This window comes from Spermophilus citellus, assembly GCF_964194105.1.
Source record: "Spermophilus citellus genome assembly, chromosome: 1".
Lineage (NCBI taxonomy): Eukaryota > Metazoa > Chordata > Mammalia > Rodentia > Sciuridae > Spermophilus > Spermophilus citellus.
The window spans coordinates 264,979,687-264,996,685 of record NC_138182.1 but is presented as its reverse complement, the minus strand read 5'-3'; the positions used below and the strand labels follow the sequence as shown (position 1 = coordinate 264,996,685).

The following is a 16,999-nucleotide window of genomic DNA, read 5'->3' as shown; positions in this document are numbered from 1 at the left end:
ATTAAAATTCAAGATTTTCTGCTTTATAAGATGTATAAGGGGGAATCCTACAGTGGTGTGCAAGGTACATGAACTTGTATTTAAATTTCTTAGAAAAGTCAAGTCTCACCTTAGATGTCCATGGCAGTATACATCTGGTTGCATTTTCCACTTCTAGGAATAGCAGCCTCCATGTCACTTGTTTCTGCCTAAAGCATGTCAGTCTCTCAGTTGAATTATAGGGTAGACCATGGCTTTGAGTATGTGGTAGAGGCTTTTCTTATTTCAGCAAGGAAGACCTCTTCTTGACAACCACACCCTTCTTGAGGCCTACATTTCATAAACTGTTTCAGCTGAAGTTCTGAAATGTTCTTTACTTAAAATAGAGTCTCGTGCCTGGATTCTGCAGGTTAAGTCTAGGACCAATGATCTGAACAGCACAGTGGAATAACAGGTGTTTTGTGGCAAGTGTAATATCTTTCTGCTTTTCCTTTTTTCAGATAACAGTACTGAATTTTGGGACACAGACATAAAATGGTTTTCGCTCTTGGAAAATAGCAGCTGGCTTGACATAATCAGGTATTCCAAACCATTGTTTTGCTCATGAATTTCAGTTGTCTAATTCAGAGTAGTAGAGCTAATTGACAAATAATTTAACTCTTTGATATTTCACAATTAAATATTCTTAGACCATATGTTCTATTCAGGGCTTGGCTGGATTTTACATTTTATATTTATTATTTCTGTGCACATTTGACAGAACTTACCAACATGTTACCTGCTTACAAAGAAATATACTCTATAGAAAGACTACAATAAAGGGTGTGATGATGCAAAATTATAATTGAGACTACAGTGCTGCCCTCCAGGAGGAAACTGGGGAATGAAAATAGGAGGGATACTGACTTCACTAAATACTTTTTTGAATTTTGTGTCATATGTATATGACCCACTTAATTTTTTTTTTAAACCATGGTTAATGTCATTTAGTCATTTTTGGTTTTGGAATTAGGTTAAGAGTCCCAGAGGATGGTTATGTTGCCTTTCCTAATTCATATATTAAATGGCTCCTTAGCTAGAAGTTAGGGACAAATCAAAGCTGCAAGCTGTGGCTACAGTCCTAAAGGGAATAACGGATAGAAAGAGATAAATCTTTCTGGGACTGGGGTTATGGCTCAGCTCAGCGAGAGAGCGCTCGCCTCGCATGTGCAAGGCCCTGGGTTTGATTCTCAGTACCACATAAAAATAAATTTTTAAAAAAAAGTTATTGTGTACAACTACAAAAAAAAAAAATCTTTCTGAGTAGATTGGATCTTTTCAGACACTCTCATACATTCACCTTGAATAAAGCAATATAGATCATATTCTCCAGGAATTGATGTTTGTGGGTTTTACTAGGACTCACCAGAAGACTCAGATGTAAGTTTTCAGTTAGAATCTATAGTTTAGAAATTGCCTAGGAGCACTTTTATGTTAGCTTGGGTTTCCCTTCTGAAAAAAATTTCCATTTCTTTATTAAATCTTTCTGAATTAAATATTCTTTATTAACTATTCTGAATTAAATATTTAAGTATTTAATTGATAAAGATTGTATGTATCAAAATACTCAGTGTTTTTTTAAAAGACACACTGTGTGATGGTTTGGCATATATTGTGTGATGATTACCATAATCAAATGAACACATCCATCACCAATCATGCTGTACTTTAGGTCCCCCAGGTTTGTTTATCTTATAACTGAAAGTCTGATTCCTTTGACTTCTCTCCACTTTTTCCACTCACATCCCTTTGGAGGATTCTACTCTATATAAATAGAGTTCAGCTTTTTTTTTTAAATCTATTTATTTTATTCATTTTAGTTGTTGATGGACCTTTAGTTTTTATTTATATGTGGTGTTGAGAATTGAACCCAGTGCCCCACACATTCGAGGCAAGCGCTCTACCACTGAGCCACAACCCCAGCTCGAGTTCAGCATTTTTACATTTCATGTAAAACCAAGGTCATGCTGTGTGGTTTTTATGTACCTGGCTTATTTCATTTAACATATTTCCTCCAGGTTCATCCATGGTATGACAATGGTGGAATTTCCCTTTTTTAAAGTACTGAATAATATTCCATTACACACACACACACACACCCCACTGTACTTATCCATTCATTTGTTAGTGAACTCTTAGGTTGTTTACATATCTTGATTATTGTGAATAATGCAGCAGTGAACATGGGAGTACAGATACCTGAGAAACTGGTCTAATCCCTTTGGATATACACCCAGCCTCAGTTTCTAATAGGCAGATAAACATCTCTCAGTATCTGAATAGTGTAAATGTTAAGTATTTTTTTTTAATTTTTATTTTCATGAATAAAACTGTGGCTCAAGTGGTAGCGTGCTCACCTGGCATGTGTGAGGCACTGGGTTCTATCCTCAGCACCATGTAAAAATACATAAATAAAATAAAGGTATTGTGTTAAAAAAAAGAAAAGCTGAAGAACAATTCATGCTATCTCTAAACTTATTGTTCATGGTACCAAACTCAAGACCTAATGCCCATTTCTTGTCTCTTTCCTATTCAGACGTTGCCTGAAAAAAGCAATAGAGATCATAGAATGTATGGAAGCACAAAACATGAACGTTCTTCTTTTAGGTAACATATTTAAAGCACAAAAATTATTTTCCATTTTATCTCACTTGTGATTCAATTTTTTGTGTATGTAACTTAACAGGATTGTAATTGTCTTATGAGAGAGTAAGCTACTGTAAAAATCCTCCCAGTGTCTTTCTCCTGAACCTTGGAATCCTTTGCCTTAGATTTCAGAGTTAGAGTTTAAAATAAAATTCTTTCACTTGGAACTTGGCAGATCTATTCACAACCCAAGAAGAAATTATTTGATATCTTTACCAAAGCTCACATTTCTTAATGTTTTGGATTTGGTTTTTTATTAACTAGGTTGAAGTCACAGTTTTTTAGTAATCCCTTTCCAATAGACTCATAGATGATTTAATTATTATTTTTGTATCCGATGACACTTTTTTTTAAAATTTCATTTTTTAGTTTGTGGTTGGACACAACATCTTTATTTCACCTATTTATTTTTTTAATGTGGTGCTGAGAATCGAACCCAGGGTCTCGCACGTGTGAGGCAAGCTCTCTACCCCTGAGCCACAACCCCAGTCCCCCGTTTGACACAGTCCCCCGTTTGACACTTTCCATAGAAAGTTGGTGAGCTGTGATTTCCCTTTTCTCAGTGGATTTAATTTGGCAAACATGAAGGCAGTGACATAAACATTCAGAATGTGTAAAAGCAAGTATAAACCATTGTGTTACAAGGATGATTGCTGTAGCCAAGCCCAGTGGTACACACCTGTAATCCCAGCAACACAGGAGCCTGAAGCAAGAAAATTGCAAGTTTGAGACGAACTTGAGTAACTTATTGAGATCCTGTTTCAAACTAAAAGACCTTATTAAAATTTTATTTTAGGAGACAATGTCTTTGTATGTTGTTCAGCCTGGCCTCAAACTCCTGAGCTCATTGATCCTCTAGCTGCAGCCTCCAGAGAGGCTGGAACTACACAACTATGTCCAGCTTGGTTTTTTTTTTTTTTTTTAATATATGTATTGTTTCTTTAGTTGTAGATGGACACAATACCTTTATTTGATTGATTTATTTTTGTCGTGCTGAGGATGGAACCCAGTGCTAGACAAGTGCTATATCACTGAGCTACAACCCCAGCCCCCAGCTTGGTTTTTATAATATTTTGTTTCTTCTAGTCCTACACTACATGTGAAATTTTTTTCTCATGCTTTTATAAATCCAAGCTTTTGTCATTTTTTCTGATGCTTTCCTTGACTGTTGGGACTTAGTTTCTAAGAGCAATCTAGAAAATGTATCTTCTGGTGGCTTCTGGAACAGCTGATACTAGCTTACTAACTTGGAGTTGAGCATCTACAATGTGCAGATTTTGTGCTTCTACCTTAGTATTTATAAGGACCTGAAAAAGAGCATTATTTGAGTACCAAATAACTGGTGAAAGGAGGAAGATTGGAAGTCTGAGAAATGTAGGACTCAAGGCCAGACTGCAATAATCAGAGTCCCATGAAATGAAGTCTGAATCTTTGGCTAATGGAAGTGAGATGTCCTCCACTCCTTGATGGACTTCTGAGTTGTCTCCTCTGAAGTCTCATTGTCTAGTTCTTCTTCCCATCTCTCAGAAGGATATAATTATCTTTCAAATGCAAGAAGAAAGATTCCCTTAAAAATGAAACCTGTAGGGTTGGTGATGTAGCTCAGTGATAACATGCTTGCCTGGCATGTATAAGGTCCTGCTTTCAACTCCCAGCACTGCTAAAGAAAAATGAAACTTGTTTTAAATTAAAACACCACTAGAAGATAAGCACAAAAATCTGTTTTCATTGAAGTCATGTCTTCCTGTAGTTTAGGTTTGTTTCCTAGAAGAGACCAGTGTAAGCCAAGACCTGTGGTACTTCATGATTTGGGGGGTCAGGATGAAAAAGTGCTAAGAGTAGGAGTAACTTCCTAGTTGAAGTTCATCCTTAGTTAAATCGGGCACAGTGCTATATACATCTGCAATTCCAGACTAAGGCAAGAGGATCGCAAGTGTCAGGCAAAGCTCTAACTTAGCAAGACCCTGTCTCAAAATTTAAGACGCTGAGGCTGTAACTCAGTGGTAAATCTCTTGCTTAGCACATGTGAGTCCCTTGGTTCAATCCCCAGTACTACCCCCCAAAATAATAAATTTATCCTTGTTTCTTTAATCATACACACACCATTCTGCTCATGGACATTTTTGAGAGCTTGTTTGGAGGTTCTAGCAGAGAAGTACAGCTACTCATACACCCTTGACCAAAGAGGAAGGTTTTCTTCTTCCACAGAGCATGCAGCTTCAGGAGAAGTGTACATAGAGGGGTGAGGGAGGAAGAGGACACCAGTCTAGCCAGCCAGATCAACCCTGGTGATCAGTAGGGTGACAGATGTCACAGCCATATTGCCCTCACATCCCCTTACGGACATTTTTAAAAAGCAGGTTGAACTGGGTGCAATGATATATGCATGTAATCCCAGCAGCTTGGGAGACTGAGACAGGAAGATCATGAGTTCAAAACCAGCCTCAGCAAAAGCAAGGTGCTGAGCAACTCAGTGAGACCCTGTCTCTAAATAAAATACAAAATAGGGCTGGGGATGTTGCTCAGTGGTTGAGTGCCTCTGATTTCAATCCCTGGTACTAAAAAATCCTTTAAGACAAATATAAGGCTGTAGATGCATGATTTTATTTGCTCTGAATCATGAATGTTAAACAGGTATATAAATGGACTTTTCAGTCATTTGAGTTTTGTAAAGGGAATTCCAAGTGAGCACATGGAGGTGGACCAAGCAGAATTTCTCCTGTAGACCACTCCTCAAACAGAAAAGAAAAGAGCCTTGAGGCAGAAAATAAGATCATTTTGGTACAGTCCAGAAAGTTTGAACTTCCTGCAAAGTTGAGTTAGAGGAGGAATAAGAAGTAGAGGAAAGGAGCTCTAAGGTGAGTCTGAGAAATAGCAAGCCTTGGGGCAGTGAGCTCAGTGATTGAGGGTTTGCCCCACCAGGAGGGAAGGAATTCAGACTCAGTTTGTGCCTGGCAGGTTGTCGTCATGTGGATGATTCCACTCTGGTTATGTGGTATATCTGAACACCCAAATACTGAAAGTGGATTTTCAGGGCTGCATTTATTCAGTAAGCAAATCCATATTTAGCACCAGTGTGTGCTAGAACCTGTACTAGACAAGCTGGAAATATTTTGTCTCTTGGTCTGAAAATATCAAGCTTTTTTTTTTTTTTTCATTACCTGTTTTTCCTGGAGGGAGTAAGAACTTGAGTGCTAATAGCAGATTTTGGTATTGGGAACCCTGCTTTTAACTGTGTGGTGAGAGCATTGCAGCTTTTAACACTCCATGCCCTCCTTCCTCTTGGCACTGCTACTGGGCCCCTCCTAGAGGAAAATGCCTCCGACCTCTGCTGCCTCCTTTCCTCTCTGGTGCAAGTGATGATGGACCCCCACTGCCGAACCAAGATTGGTTTCCAGAGCCTCATCCAAAAGGAGTGGGTCATGGGTGGCCACTGTTTCTTGGATCGCTGCAACCATCTCCGCCAGAGTGACAAGGAGGAGGTGAGTTCCCTCACTGAAGACTGTTTCAGGCACAGGGAGAACTCCCCAGTCTCTCACCAATACCATTCTTCAGACGTAGAGTTTCTGCTTACAAAGTACCTGCTACACACAGTCACTAGGAAAACTGAATCAGATTATCATGTGTAACTTTAAATGCTTTAAACAATATCGAAGCCCTTCCCAAAGGAAAAGATATAGATAAGCATGTTCAGAGTCTTCTCTTCTACGTTGTGTATAGCAAGAATGTAATACATTTTATAGTAGGAGTAATATTGATTTCTTTTTGGGTGCCAGGGATTGAACTCAGGGACACTTGGCCACTGAGTCACATCCCCAGTGCTATTTTATATTTTAACTAGAGACACGGTCTCACTGAGTTGCTTAGTGCCTCACTTTTGCTGAGGCTGGCTTTGAATTCACCATCCTGCTGCCTCAGCCTCCCAAGCCACTGGGATTATAGGCGTGCACCACCACACCCGGCTTACATATATAATAACCCAGTGAGAGATTCTCCTACAAATTTTGCCAAGTTAATCTTTGCAATAAGTAGATATTCGTTGTGCAGATTTCCTACAGGAAATACATGATAACAAGGTAAATTTTCCTACCACATAAACTTCTTCCAAGGAAAGTACAGGTTTGAGTTAATGCTGTCTGATTGCCAGGGCCTTAGCAGTGATGTGTGTGGGCTATACTGCAGCCTCTTCTGCTTGTGTCTAGGTAAATGGCCTCAGACCTGTACCAGGAAAGTTAGTGTTTTAATTCACTCCCAAATTAAGGTTGACTTGTCTAAGCAACAGCCATACAGACTCTCCTGGCTGCTTCATTGGTGATGGGTAGAAGGAAGAATGGAAATGGACCCACTGTCTTTCATAAGTCACTGTAGAGCTAACATGTACTGGTATTGTGACTTGTGGTTTTTCTTACTCCTGATATACAGCATGTCTGTCTGTGGTGCAGAGCAGTTTGACACAGCATGCTGTGGGAATAGAGAGCCATGGTTTCTGCCATGCAGAGCTGGGTGGGTTTCTGGGGAAACCAAGGCCTCTGTTACTAGCTAGGCCAGGCAGTTTCTTTCAGGCCCAGTCTGTATGCCTCTGTGTGATACTGAGCTGACTAGAAGTCACCATCTTTTAGTCTTAGAAGGAACTTTGGGGAAATAATATGAAAGGTTGATGGTACTCATGAAGCAGGATAGAACTAGTATTATCTGAATAAAAATATGATTTTGTATATCTTGAGAAAAGGGATAGTGACTGGCACCCTATTTAGTGGGGAAAGAGCCAAGAGAAGACCTAATCTACTGTTCACTCAGCCTTTGGAGAGTCACTCACAATTTATGAGCCCATTTCCCTGACTATACAGTGAGATTCATATATTTTTCATTCTGTTTAGTGATATTGTGCTTAAAATGAAGTGTGAACTAAAGTTTCTGAAAAGGGGTTCTTAGCACCTCAGCATCAATAAATCAGAGTTTGAAGGAGAATCAGGTGGTCTAATTTGTGATATAACTGAAGTAGATATAGCCTTTGAACCAATAGTTTGAATTCCTAACTCCTCTTTCTTGCCAGCTCCATTTGAGACCTTGACCAGCCTCTCATCACCACTAATCTTCCAGAAGGGAGAGACTGTCACATAGCTTGTCTTATGCAGCCTGCAGAATCATTGGTGAATCAAGAATAGCATTTGTAAATATAAAGCACCTTAGAAACTACTGTCCCTACTAAATAAAGGGCTCACTTCTGAGTGGCTAGTAAAGGAAGCCTATAAATTTTTTAAGAAAAACATTTGTGAAAAAATGCTAGGAACTCATTCTTGCTGCCTTCTCTCCCATCCCTTTTGTCTTCTGGGCCCTCATCATGGGATATGGAGAAGGAAGGCTTCTCATTCCAGCCTCTTCACACCAACCCTATTAGTTGGTGTGTGGGTGGGTAATGGTAGTGGTAGTCCCACACACACACAAACACACAACTTTTTATTGACAAAATTTAAAATAACAATCACTGAGTACAGATTTTTGCATTGAACAGTTATTGGACTAGGACAAGGAATTCTTTGGGGGGAAGGCAACATTTCACTTAATTGGAGTTTAAAGTTGCTATTTTGTGTCATCAGAATTAATTGCAAATGTTCATCTGGTGATGCTGATCCATATTTCATCTTTGAAGTCTCTGACACAGATGGGTAGTGCCAAATACCATTATTAGTTGAAAGCATGTGGTTTCAGTTGAGCATGTTTATTTTTTGGAATGGAATGGAGCATACTATGTTTCCCAGAGAATATAGGGCTCAGAAGTGGTTAATTCAAAGCTGCTGAAATGGCTATACAGTGAGCTCCTTACAGCTCATGTTGAGCTCTGTGCCTTCTAAGTAACCTGTATCTTGTTTTCATGTAGGTTCCTGTGTTCCTGCTTTTCTTAGATTGTGTCTGGCAGCTGGTGCACCAGCATTCCCCAGCATTTGAATTCACAGAGACTTACCTGACGGTGTTGTCAGATAGCCTGTACATACCTATTTTTAGCACCTTCTTCTTCAATTCACCTCATCAAAAAGATACTAACATGGTAAGAGTCCCTCTAAGAAACCTGTATATCAAAGAAACTGCATCTCACAAATAGGATGCAATAACATTGATACTAAAAAATAATATTTCTTTTAACATTGACTGTGTGCCAGGCATTGTTCTAAGTACTTTCCAGGTACTCACAATTGGAAAGGATTTAATCTTTACAGTACCCTCTGGGTTACATATTATTATCCCTGAGGAAGCTGAGGCACACAAAGAATAAGCAACTAGCCCAAGGTCACATCGTAAATATTTGAAGCTAGTGTTTGAGCAGGGGTTAAGCCAAATTAAAAGCTCTTCTTTTTCCAGAAAGACCAGGTGCTTTCTCTTCCCTCATCTTCATGTCTGGAGTTCCTAGGAGAACAGATACTGAATACTGCAAAACAGAAAAGCCAGCCTGACTTTGCTTCTTAAAGCCCTTGAGTCACTCTTGAAGCTGTGCTAAACAAATCAGTTGCCTCCAGGCAGCCTTCTGGCCTCAGGGTTTGTTTGAGATTGTAGTGCTACCAAATCCCATAGTGAAGTGGGAGTAATCGAATCTGAGTTTCCTGGGACTCACTAGCTTTGTGATCTCAGGCAGTTTACTTCAGTTTTCTGAGCCTCAGTTTCCTCAAATAAAAAATTAGAAAAATAATAGCTACCTTACAAGGATGTTGGTAAAGTGTCCAGCCCAGAGGGATATGTGGTCCCTCCCAAAGAAGTGTGCTCCACACCTTCCTCCCCCACCTAGAGCTTTTAGTGAGTAAGCACTGATATCCTGGGCTGTGGAAAATGAAGTGCCCTGAACATTCAGCCTCAGAGCAGGGTGGAGCCCCCTTCCTGGTGCCTGTTTCTGAGAATGCATGTTTTCTTTCCTCAGTCCTCCCTGGAAGCCATGGTGACCTGTGCTTATTTTGGCAGGGTAGAGAAAGCCCAGATACACAAAGCAAGCCTTTGAATCTGCTCACCGTGTGGGATTGGTCTGTACAGTTTGAACCCAAAGCCCAGATGTTGCTCAAAAACCCTCTCTATGTGGAAAAGTCAAAACTGGACAAAGGCCAACGGAAAGGAATGCGTTTTAAAGTAAGATGTTCACATCTAAATCCCCTTCATTTCCCTGTATGTAAGGGTAAAGGATCAAGATGTGTGGTGGTCAAGTCCTTAGGGCCCACTACATGAATCCTTTGCTTTTAGCAGGTAGTCTTTGGCCTGATGAGAAGTGGCTGTTTGCTGCAGGCCACTGTGGATGCTATTCCCTTAGTCATGCTGTGTGGAATCATGCCTCTTACCCCACATCTGTGGTAGCTAGTAAGGTAAAAGGAACATTGATTGTATAGTGTAAGTCATGCATTACATGGTAATGAGCTGTAGCTGTAAACCAGGAGCTGGCTACGTTTTTTGTCAAGGGCTATATGGTTTCTGTTGCAACTACCCTCTGCTGTCATGGTACTAAAGTGGCCCTGGACAGTACACAAATCAATGGGCCTTGCTGTGTTGCAATATTTATGAAAACAGGTGCCACACTAGATTTTGCCCAACCACAATGTCAAAGCTTTAGTTTCCTTTCAGTTATTCATTCCTGATTTTATTTTACTCAAAAATTCCTCCACTGGTAAATTATTTAAATGGCACTTTGTCTCAAGGGGGCAAAATTGCAACGTACATAGTCGAGGGGAGAAATAAAGAATGTCCACATGCTTTTGCCCCTTTCAATGCTTTATTCACTCAAATTACTCAATACAATTCCACTCTATAGGTTCTTAATCAAGAAAACGACAATTCTTAATGCTAGGCACTGCAATAGGACACTGCAAACAATTCTTAGCACTGCAAACATACTTAATCATGACAGGCTAATGACAGACATTCCCTCTGCATGCTAAGTTCAAAAGTCTCAAGCCTTAGGCTTTACGTCCAGCAGATGCACACTTACTCAGTCCACATTGATCAGGTCCAGAACCAAGGTAGGCTTTTCCAGGTGTGGAGTAGATGACCGGTTGAGGAAAGGGTTGTATGGAGAAGTTGCAGCTCTCACCGGGGTCCAGATGAGGCAGTAGAGTTTGAGAGCAGTGTGGATCACGCAGAGGATCAGGAAACGATGACAAGTGATGGGATGTCAGTCCAGGTTCTCATCAGGCTCTCCAGCTCTAGTGCATCCTTGTTTCAGCTGGCTGAATCCCTATTCTTTAGCTCCATTATTTATACTAAATTTTGGGGCTTTGACACCCCCCCCCCTTTCAATCCTTATCAGCTACCACTACATAATTTACCCTGGGGTCAGAAACATCTGGTCTGGTGGTATCCACCCTGATCTTCTCACCTTTCTCTCTTATCAGGCAAGTATAGCCTGCCAGAGGCTTCACTCTGTTTATCAGGGTGAGGGGAAGTAACTTGTCTGAGGCCATACTGGAGGAATCTATTGGATATGCCTAATGAGACTGGAGTTTCAAACTGGAGTTTTTAAAATGGAGTTGCTTAGGCTCAGGCCTTAGGCCATCCTCACACACTTCCAACTCTGTCTGGCCTGGAATCTCTTGCCAGTGGAGCCATAGAGGAGATGGATAGCAGTAATGATAAATCCAAGTTGTTGTGACCATCCTTCCAGTCCTGCCTGATCATGAGAGATTCCAGGAAGCTTGCAGTTCAGTTGGTTCTGTTCTTAAGACATGAACCAAAGCCAGCACTCAGAGAAAGTGTCTTCTGCTGTGCAGTGTAGAACTACCACTTGACCCTCTTAGTTGTCCTCAGGCCCTAGATGATTGCTTCCCTTTTCTGATTCAACCACTTTTCTGTTAGTTTGACCAAAATTGCTACAAACCCAGGAACAAGGTGGCTATAAAAATCATCTTTCCTTCAGTGTGTTGTGCCCCCTGGTGGTTACCTGCATGCTTCCTGTGAGAGCTGGGCTGGGATGGTAGAACTGCTGAATGCCCTTGGAGCAAGGATCCTCAGAAACACCATCTTTTTTTGTGGGGGAGAGGGGCACTTGGGATTGTACCACTACTGAGCCACATCCCCAGCCCGATTTTGTATTTTATTTAGAGACAGAGTCTCACTGAGTTGCTTAGCACTTCGCTTTTTCTGAGACTATCTTTGTACTTGCAACCCTCCTGTCTCAATCTTCTGAGCTATTGGGGTTACAGGAGTGTGCCACTGCACCTGGCCTACAGCTCTTTCTAAGAATGGATTTAATTTCTCTCCTCAGACCCAGTTTTTCTAAGTGTCCCTCACCTCCAAGAGAGGTTGGTGGAGAGATTGGTGCTGAAGGGCTAGACGTTTTATTAGATTAAAGCAGAGTTGGGGCTGGGCAACAGGAACCTTGGGACCTTGGGACCTTGGCCTCAGAGAAGTTCCATAGTAACTGTATGTAAGGGTAAAGGATCAAGCACTGCTCTGTGAATTGCCTCATGAGGGGCAGGATTCACTCAGGCAGGTAGTCTTAGCTTCACTCCAGTATTCAGCCAGGCTTTGGGCATGTGGTACTCCTCCCCCTTAGGCACATCTTGAATGTGCCATTCACTGAGGAGGCTGAGAGAAGAGGGCTTCCAAGACCAAGTAAGTTCAGTTAAGAACGCAGACTCTGGAGCCAAGCTTGTTTAAAACTACGGTGGTTGGTGCTTTGGACAGATTACTTTTATAAAATGGGGCAATAATAGTGACTTTGAGAATTGGGTAAGTCAGTACATATAACAGTGAGCACAGAATTGAGCAGGCAGTAAGTGCTCAGTAACAGGTTTCCTCCACATTCCCCAACTCCCTTTCCTGCCTCACTTACCTTGATGACTATGGAGAAAGACTCCTGGCCTTCATCTGTCCTATCTCCAGATACAGAGTCAAAAATCCTGGTCATTTCTGATCTGGTCAGTTGTGGATTGTGGATAATTTTGTTTTCTTCTTTATATTTTTATTGTTATTTCATAATCTATCATAAGGAAATTTTTGCTCCATGATCATTTTTTTTTTACAAGGAAGACCCACTGGCAAAAATACGTTAGATTATAAAGCTAGGATGAAAGTAAATTTTTTTATCTATTCTTAATTTAAATGAACATGTTAGAAACAAAAGAGACAGGGGAAAACAAAACAAAACAAAACAAAACAGCTTTTCCTGACAGTTTTTACCTTCTCCCTTGGGCACTGAGGAGTTCCTGGAACCTTCTGATCACTTCAGCCATCTTTATTACCTCTTAGAGCATACCCAAAAAAATAACGCCTTGCTTTGGCTGTAGAGAGAATTATCAAGGAGGAAAAACATTTAAATGCTCTCATATTTTCTACTCTATATAGATGTCAGACAAGAACAACTGGCCAACTTAGTCGGTTCCTCTTAGCAAAATTCCTTTGCTTCCGTCTGCCTGTTTTCTGTGTTCAAAAGAATCCTTATGATTTGAGGCTTGAATTCTAGCCAAATGCCTGATAAACTACCAAGTTGCTGCAGCCACATGATAGAATCTTCAGGTTGTCAGTGCTGCTTCCTTGGAGATGTTCAGAATATAGTAGCAGTTAACAGTCCCGATATTCTCAAAGAAGAAACATTTTGTTTCCCTTTAAAGAATGATTAGTCTTCATCCCTAAACTCTCCTAAATCATTAACCTATCTTAAACCCATTCCTTAAAAGTACTTTGTGTCCTTTGGTACCCCTATTCCAGGGGGTGGGGGATGGAAAGCACCACTTGCTGTCCCAGCATGCTTTCTGCATTGCTGCCATATGCACCTTTATAATAAGAGAGTACAGTGTGCGTCTGATGTTTGCATCATGAGAATAAATAAGAACCCACTCTTTCTTTCTATATGTTACTGCATTTTAATGAGTATGCATTCACATGACAATTTTGATATCTCTTGATATTTGTTAAAGCAGAGCTGTGCCTTTTTTTTATAACAGTAACTGTAACCTTACCTCTTTTGTTAACCAGATATTTTTATTTATTTTCTCTCAAAGCACCAAAGACAACTTTCTTTGCCACTCACCCAATCGAAGTCATCTCCCAAAAGAGGATTTTTCAGGGAAGAGACAGATCATTTAATTAAAAACCTTCTGGGCAAGAGAATTAGTAAACTTATTAATTCTTCTGATGAGCTGCAAGACAACTTTCGAGAGTTTTATGACAGCTGGCATAGCAAGCCTACTGACTACCATGGATTGTTGTTGCCTCGTGTAGAGGGGCCAGAAATCAAAGTCTGGGCCCAGCGCTACTTGCGCTGGATTCCAGAAGCCCAAATCCCAGGTGGTGGCAGAGTGGCCACGATGAGCAAACTCTTGGAAATGATGGAGGAAGTCCAGAGCTTACAAGAGAAAATCGATGAGAGACACCACAGCCAGGAGGCCCTCCAGGCAGAGGCCCCCTGCCTGCTGAGGAACTCTGCCCGCCTGTCCTCTTTATTTCCTTTCGCTTTGCTCCAGCGACATTCATCTAAGCCGGTCTTGCCCACCAGTGGCTGGAAAGCTTTGGAAGATGAAGAAGATCTGGCCAAACGAGAAGATGAGTTTGTGGATCTAGGGGATGTGTGACTTGTGTGCACAATGATTGTGAAAATGACTTGTGAGAGAATGGGACAGTTGATCCCTGGGTTGGTCCTATGCTAAGGCTGGGAGGGTCATTAGCCTGGCGCTCTTGGAGAAAACTTGGGCCTTCAGGAAAAGATCGGGTTCTTATTTTTTTTTTTTTCATGGTTACAAAAGACTATGCAATTAAAATCATATCTCCAGTATTACTAATTGGAAGAAATTCCTACTTGACCCATCATAGGTTTGTGGCCATTTTCTGAGGTCTAAGCATCACATACAACCTGCAAAGAACTTTGATAGGATGTGCTTGGACATGATACTTTCTTCCAATCCTTTCTGTGCCAATATAATTTATCCAGCCATTGAGAATGGGTTCTCTATAACCCATCTCAGTAAGGAGCAAGTTCAGTTTTTTGTGGTATTTACAAGTTGAAAGATTGAGATAAAAGTAGTAAGTCATATGACATGACTTTACCAATAGCATTTTTCCTTTCTGTTGTCTCCTTCTCTGTAGAAAAGCTGAGCAATTCAGTGTGTCACTCATCCTGACATTTAGTCTGGTCTCCTTCCTTCCCAGATGTGTCCATTCCACCTTCCTGGATGTGTCATAGACTGTATCACATTGTATGTGAGGGTGGCTAGCCAGCTACCCACCCTCTTTCCTGTGCTGACAGCTCCAGGTCTTTCCTTTGCCTGCTCCATGCCACATGCCACTGTCCCTTCCCGCTGCCCACCTTGGTGCACATAGTCCAGTGTCTTGCTGCTCAACTTATCAGCTGACCTGGCAGAATCTCTTTGCGCAGAGGAACTTCTGTTCCTCTGGAGTCTTAGTGTCTACACAGTGTGTTTCACCCTCTGCTAATCATGTGCCAAGGGTTTGGAGCACCTGTGACTGTATTTTTTTGCAGCAGCACCTCATCTACTCCCCCCTGCCCCACTTCAATATTACCTTCACAGGCTGCTGGCTGGGTCACTTTTGAATGTGGCTTTCATAGGAAAGCAGTGAAGCATGACGTCAGAAGTGATGATTATCACATGATACCTCAGTGATTTAAAAGCCATAAAGAAACTCAGCGATGCCTGGCCCCCTTGGGTCTGCTGTCTAAGTGATCTATATTCTAATGGAGGAAAGCGTACTTTGTAAGGACCAGTGTTTTCATGCTCACTGGAACCCTGTCAAATCCTACAAAAGAAGGAAAAAATCTACATTAGAATATTTTAAATTGAATGTTTGCCTTTTATATATATTTGCTCTCCAGGATAGATTACCATTTAGATGTTTAGAAAAAACTTTCAGTTGCTCAAGGGCAATAAGAAAATTTGAAACTATTGATAAAGAGAAGTTTCTGATTTGCACTGAATCGTTTTCTGTACATACAATCATTTTGCTCATTTCACCTTAATGCACAAGCCAGGTTGGTCTGTTAAGATGACAGGTGGAGGGTAGGGTGACATCTGTTCATCTGGGGGCCAAACACACATGCAGTCTTGGTTGCCTTAAGAGTCTTGTGAATGAGCCGGGCATGGTGGTGCATGCCTGTAATCCCAGCAATTTGGGAGGCTGAGGCAGGAGGATTCAAGTTCAAAGCCAGACTCAACAATTTAACAAGGCCCTAAGCAACTTAGTGAGACCCTGTCTCAAAATAAAAAATAAAAAGGGCTGGGGATGTGGCTCAGTGGGAAAGCACCACTAGGTTCAATCCCTAGTACCCAAAAAAAAAGTCTTGTGAATGAGGTCAGTGTTAGGCTTGCAGTAGGGATTTTTAAAATACATTATTTCCTTAGCTACCACTTCTCGTTTGTTCTGTGGGCCTTTTTAAACCAGCACTAACCTCCACTCACTTATCTGCACCATTGCCTCCCAGCTACACTATGGAGCTAACTATTTTTGTTACCATATTATAACATGAATATTTATAGTCACCTATTCAGTCTTAGTAATTTTCATTCCAAAAATGCGTGGTGTGATGCTTTACACTCCACGAAGTATGGTTTAAAGGCACAAGGTCATGGCCCTTGTCATAGCAGTTGAATGTGCATCGAAATATTTTTCTATAATTTTTTAAAATTATAATAGAAAAATAAGTAGACAAGCAAGCTGTTATAACATGTAAGGTCATGATGATTTATGTATTTATATTTGAAATCAATTTCTATAACTTGTATTTGTGTACAGAATTCTCAGTGGGTTTATATATAGTGAAATTTATATTCAAGGTTTAGATGTGGATCATGCTTAATAGTAAAAGCTGAAATGAGACCATTTACTTTGTTTAAAATGCTGCACTGTGCAAGTTTGGAATTGTACATTAATAATTCACTGTATGTAATGTCTCAACTTTGTTTATACCTCCAGGTTTTTACACTGAAGATAAACTAGCTTTAATGGAAGTCAAAGTTGGTTTTTATTGTTTTGGGTTTTTTTTGTTTTTTTTTGTTTTTTTTTAGGGAATAAGCTGTTAGGCTAAATCTGTATAAATGTGCTTTTTATTTTCTGAATGCACAATGAAAGTTTGTATTTGTATCTCACTGCATCATATCTGATTGCAGAAATTAAAGCACAATTTACAAGCACTGCTGTATTTGGTGTGAACTAACACATGGAGAAATCTTTTTCATTCATTCAGGAAATGTTGGTAAGCCTGCCTGGGTCCTGGCAGGCCCTACCACAGACGTTAAGAGCTGTGACAATCTCAAGGCTGTGCTCTCCTGAAGAGCAGGCAGGAGTTCCTGTGCATGAGTGCACGCGTGTGCAGTTGGCTGGTGATAGGGAATGTGTAACTAAACAGATATTTAAA

At 40.6% G+C, this 16,999-nt stretch overlaps 1 protein-coding gene across 5 annotated transcripts in view; it reads left to right on the top strand.

Moving 5' to 3' along the window:
- MTMR12 (myotubularin related protein 12) overlaps positions 1 to 16,769 on the top strand; it is a 78,885-nt gene extending 62,116 nt beyond the window's left edge. For all 5 annotated transcript variants that reach the window (XM_081283728.1, XM_081283725.1, XM_081283726.1 and 2 more), the window contains 6 exons: positions 480 to 558; positions 2,555 to 2,625; positions 5,974 to 6,146; positions 8,543 to 8,710; positions 9,613 to 9,774; positions 13,635 to 16,769. In XM_081283728.1, the coding sequence (XP_081139854.1) occupies positions 480 to 558; positions 2,555 to 2,625; positions 5,974 to 6,146; positions 8,543 to 8,710; positions 9,613 to 9,774; positions 13,635 to 14,204 (1,223 nt within the window). In that variant the 3' untranslated portion in view covers positions 14,205 to 16,769. The remainder of the gene's footprint in view (positions 1 to 479; positions 559 to 2,554; positions 2,626 to 5,973; positions 6,147 to 8,542; positions 8,711 to 9,612; positions 9,775 to 13,634) is intronic.
- The last annotated feature ends 230 nt before the right edge of the window (positions 16,770 to 16,999 follow it).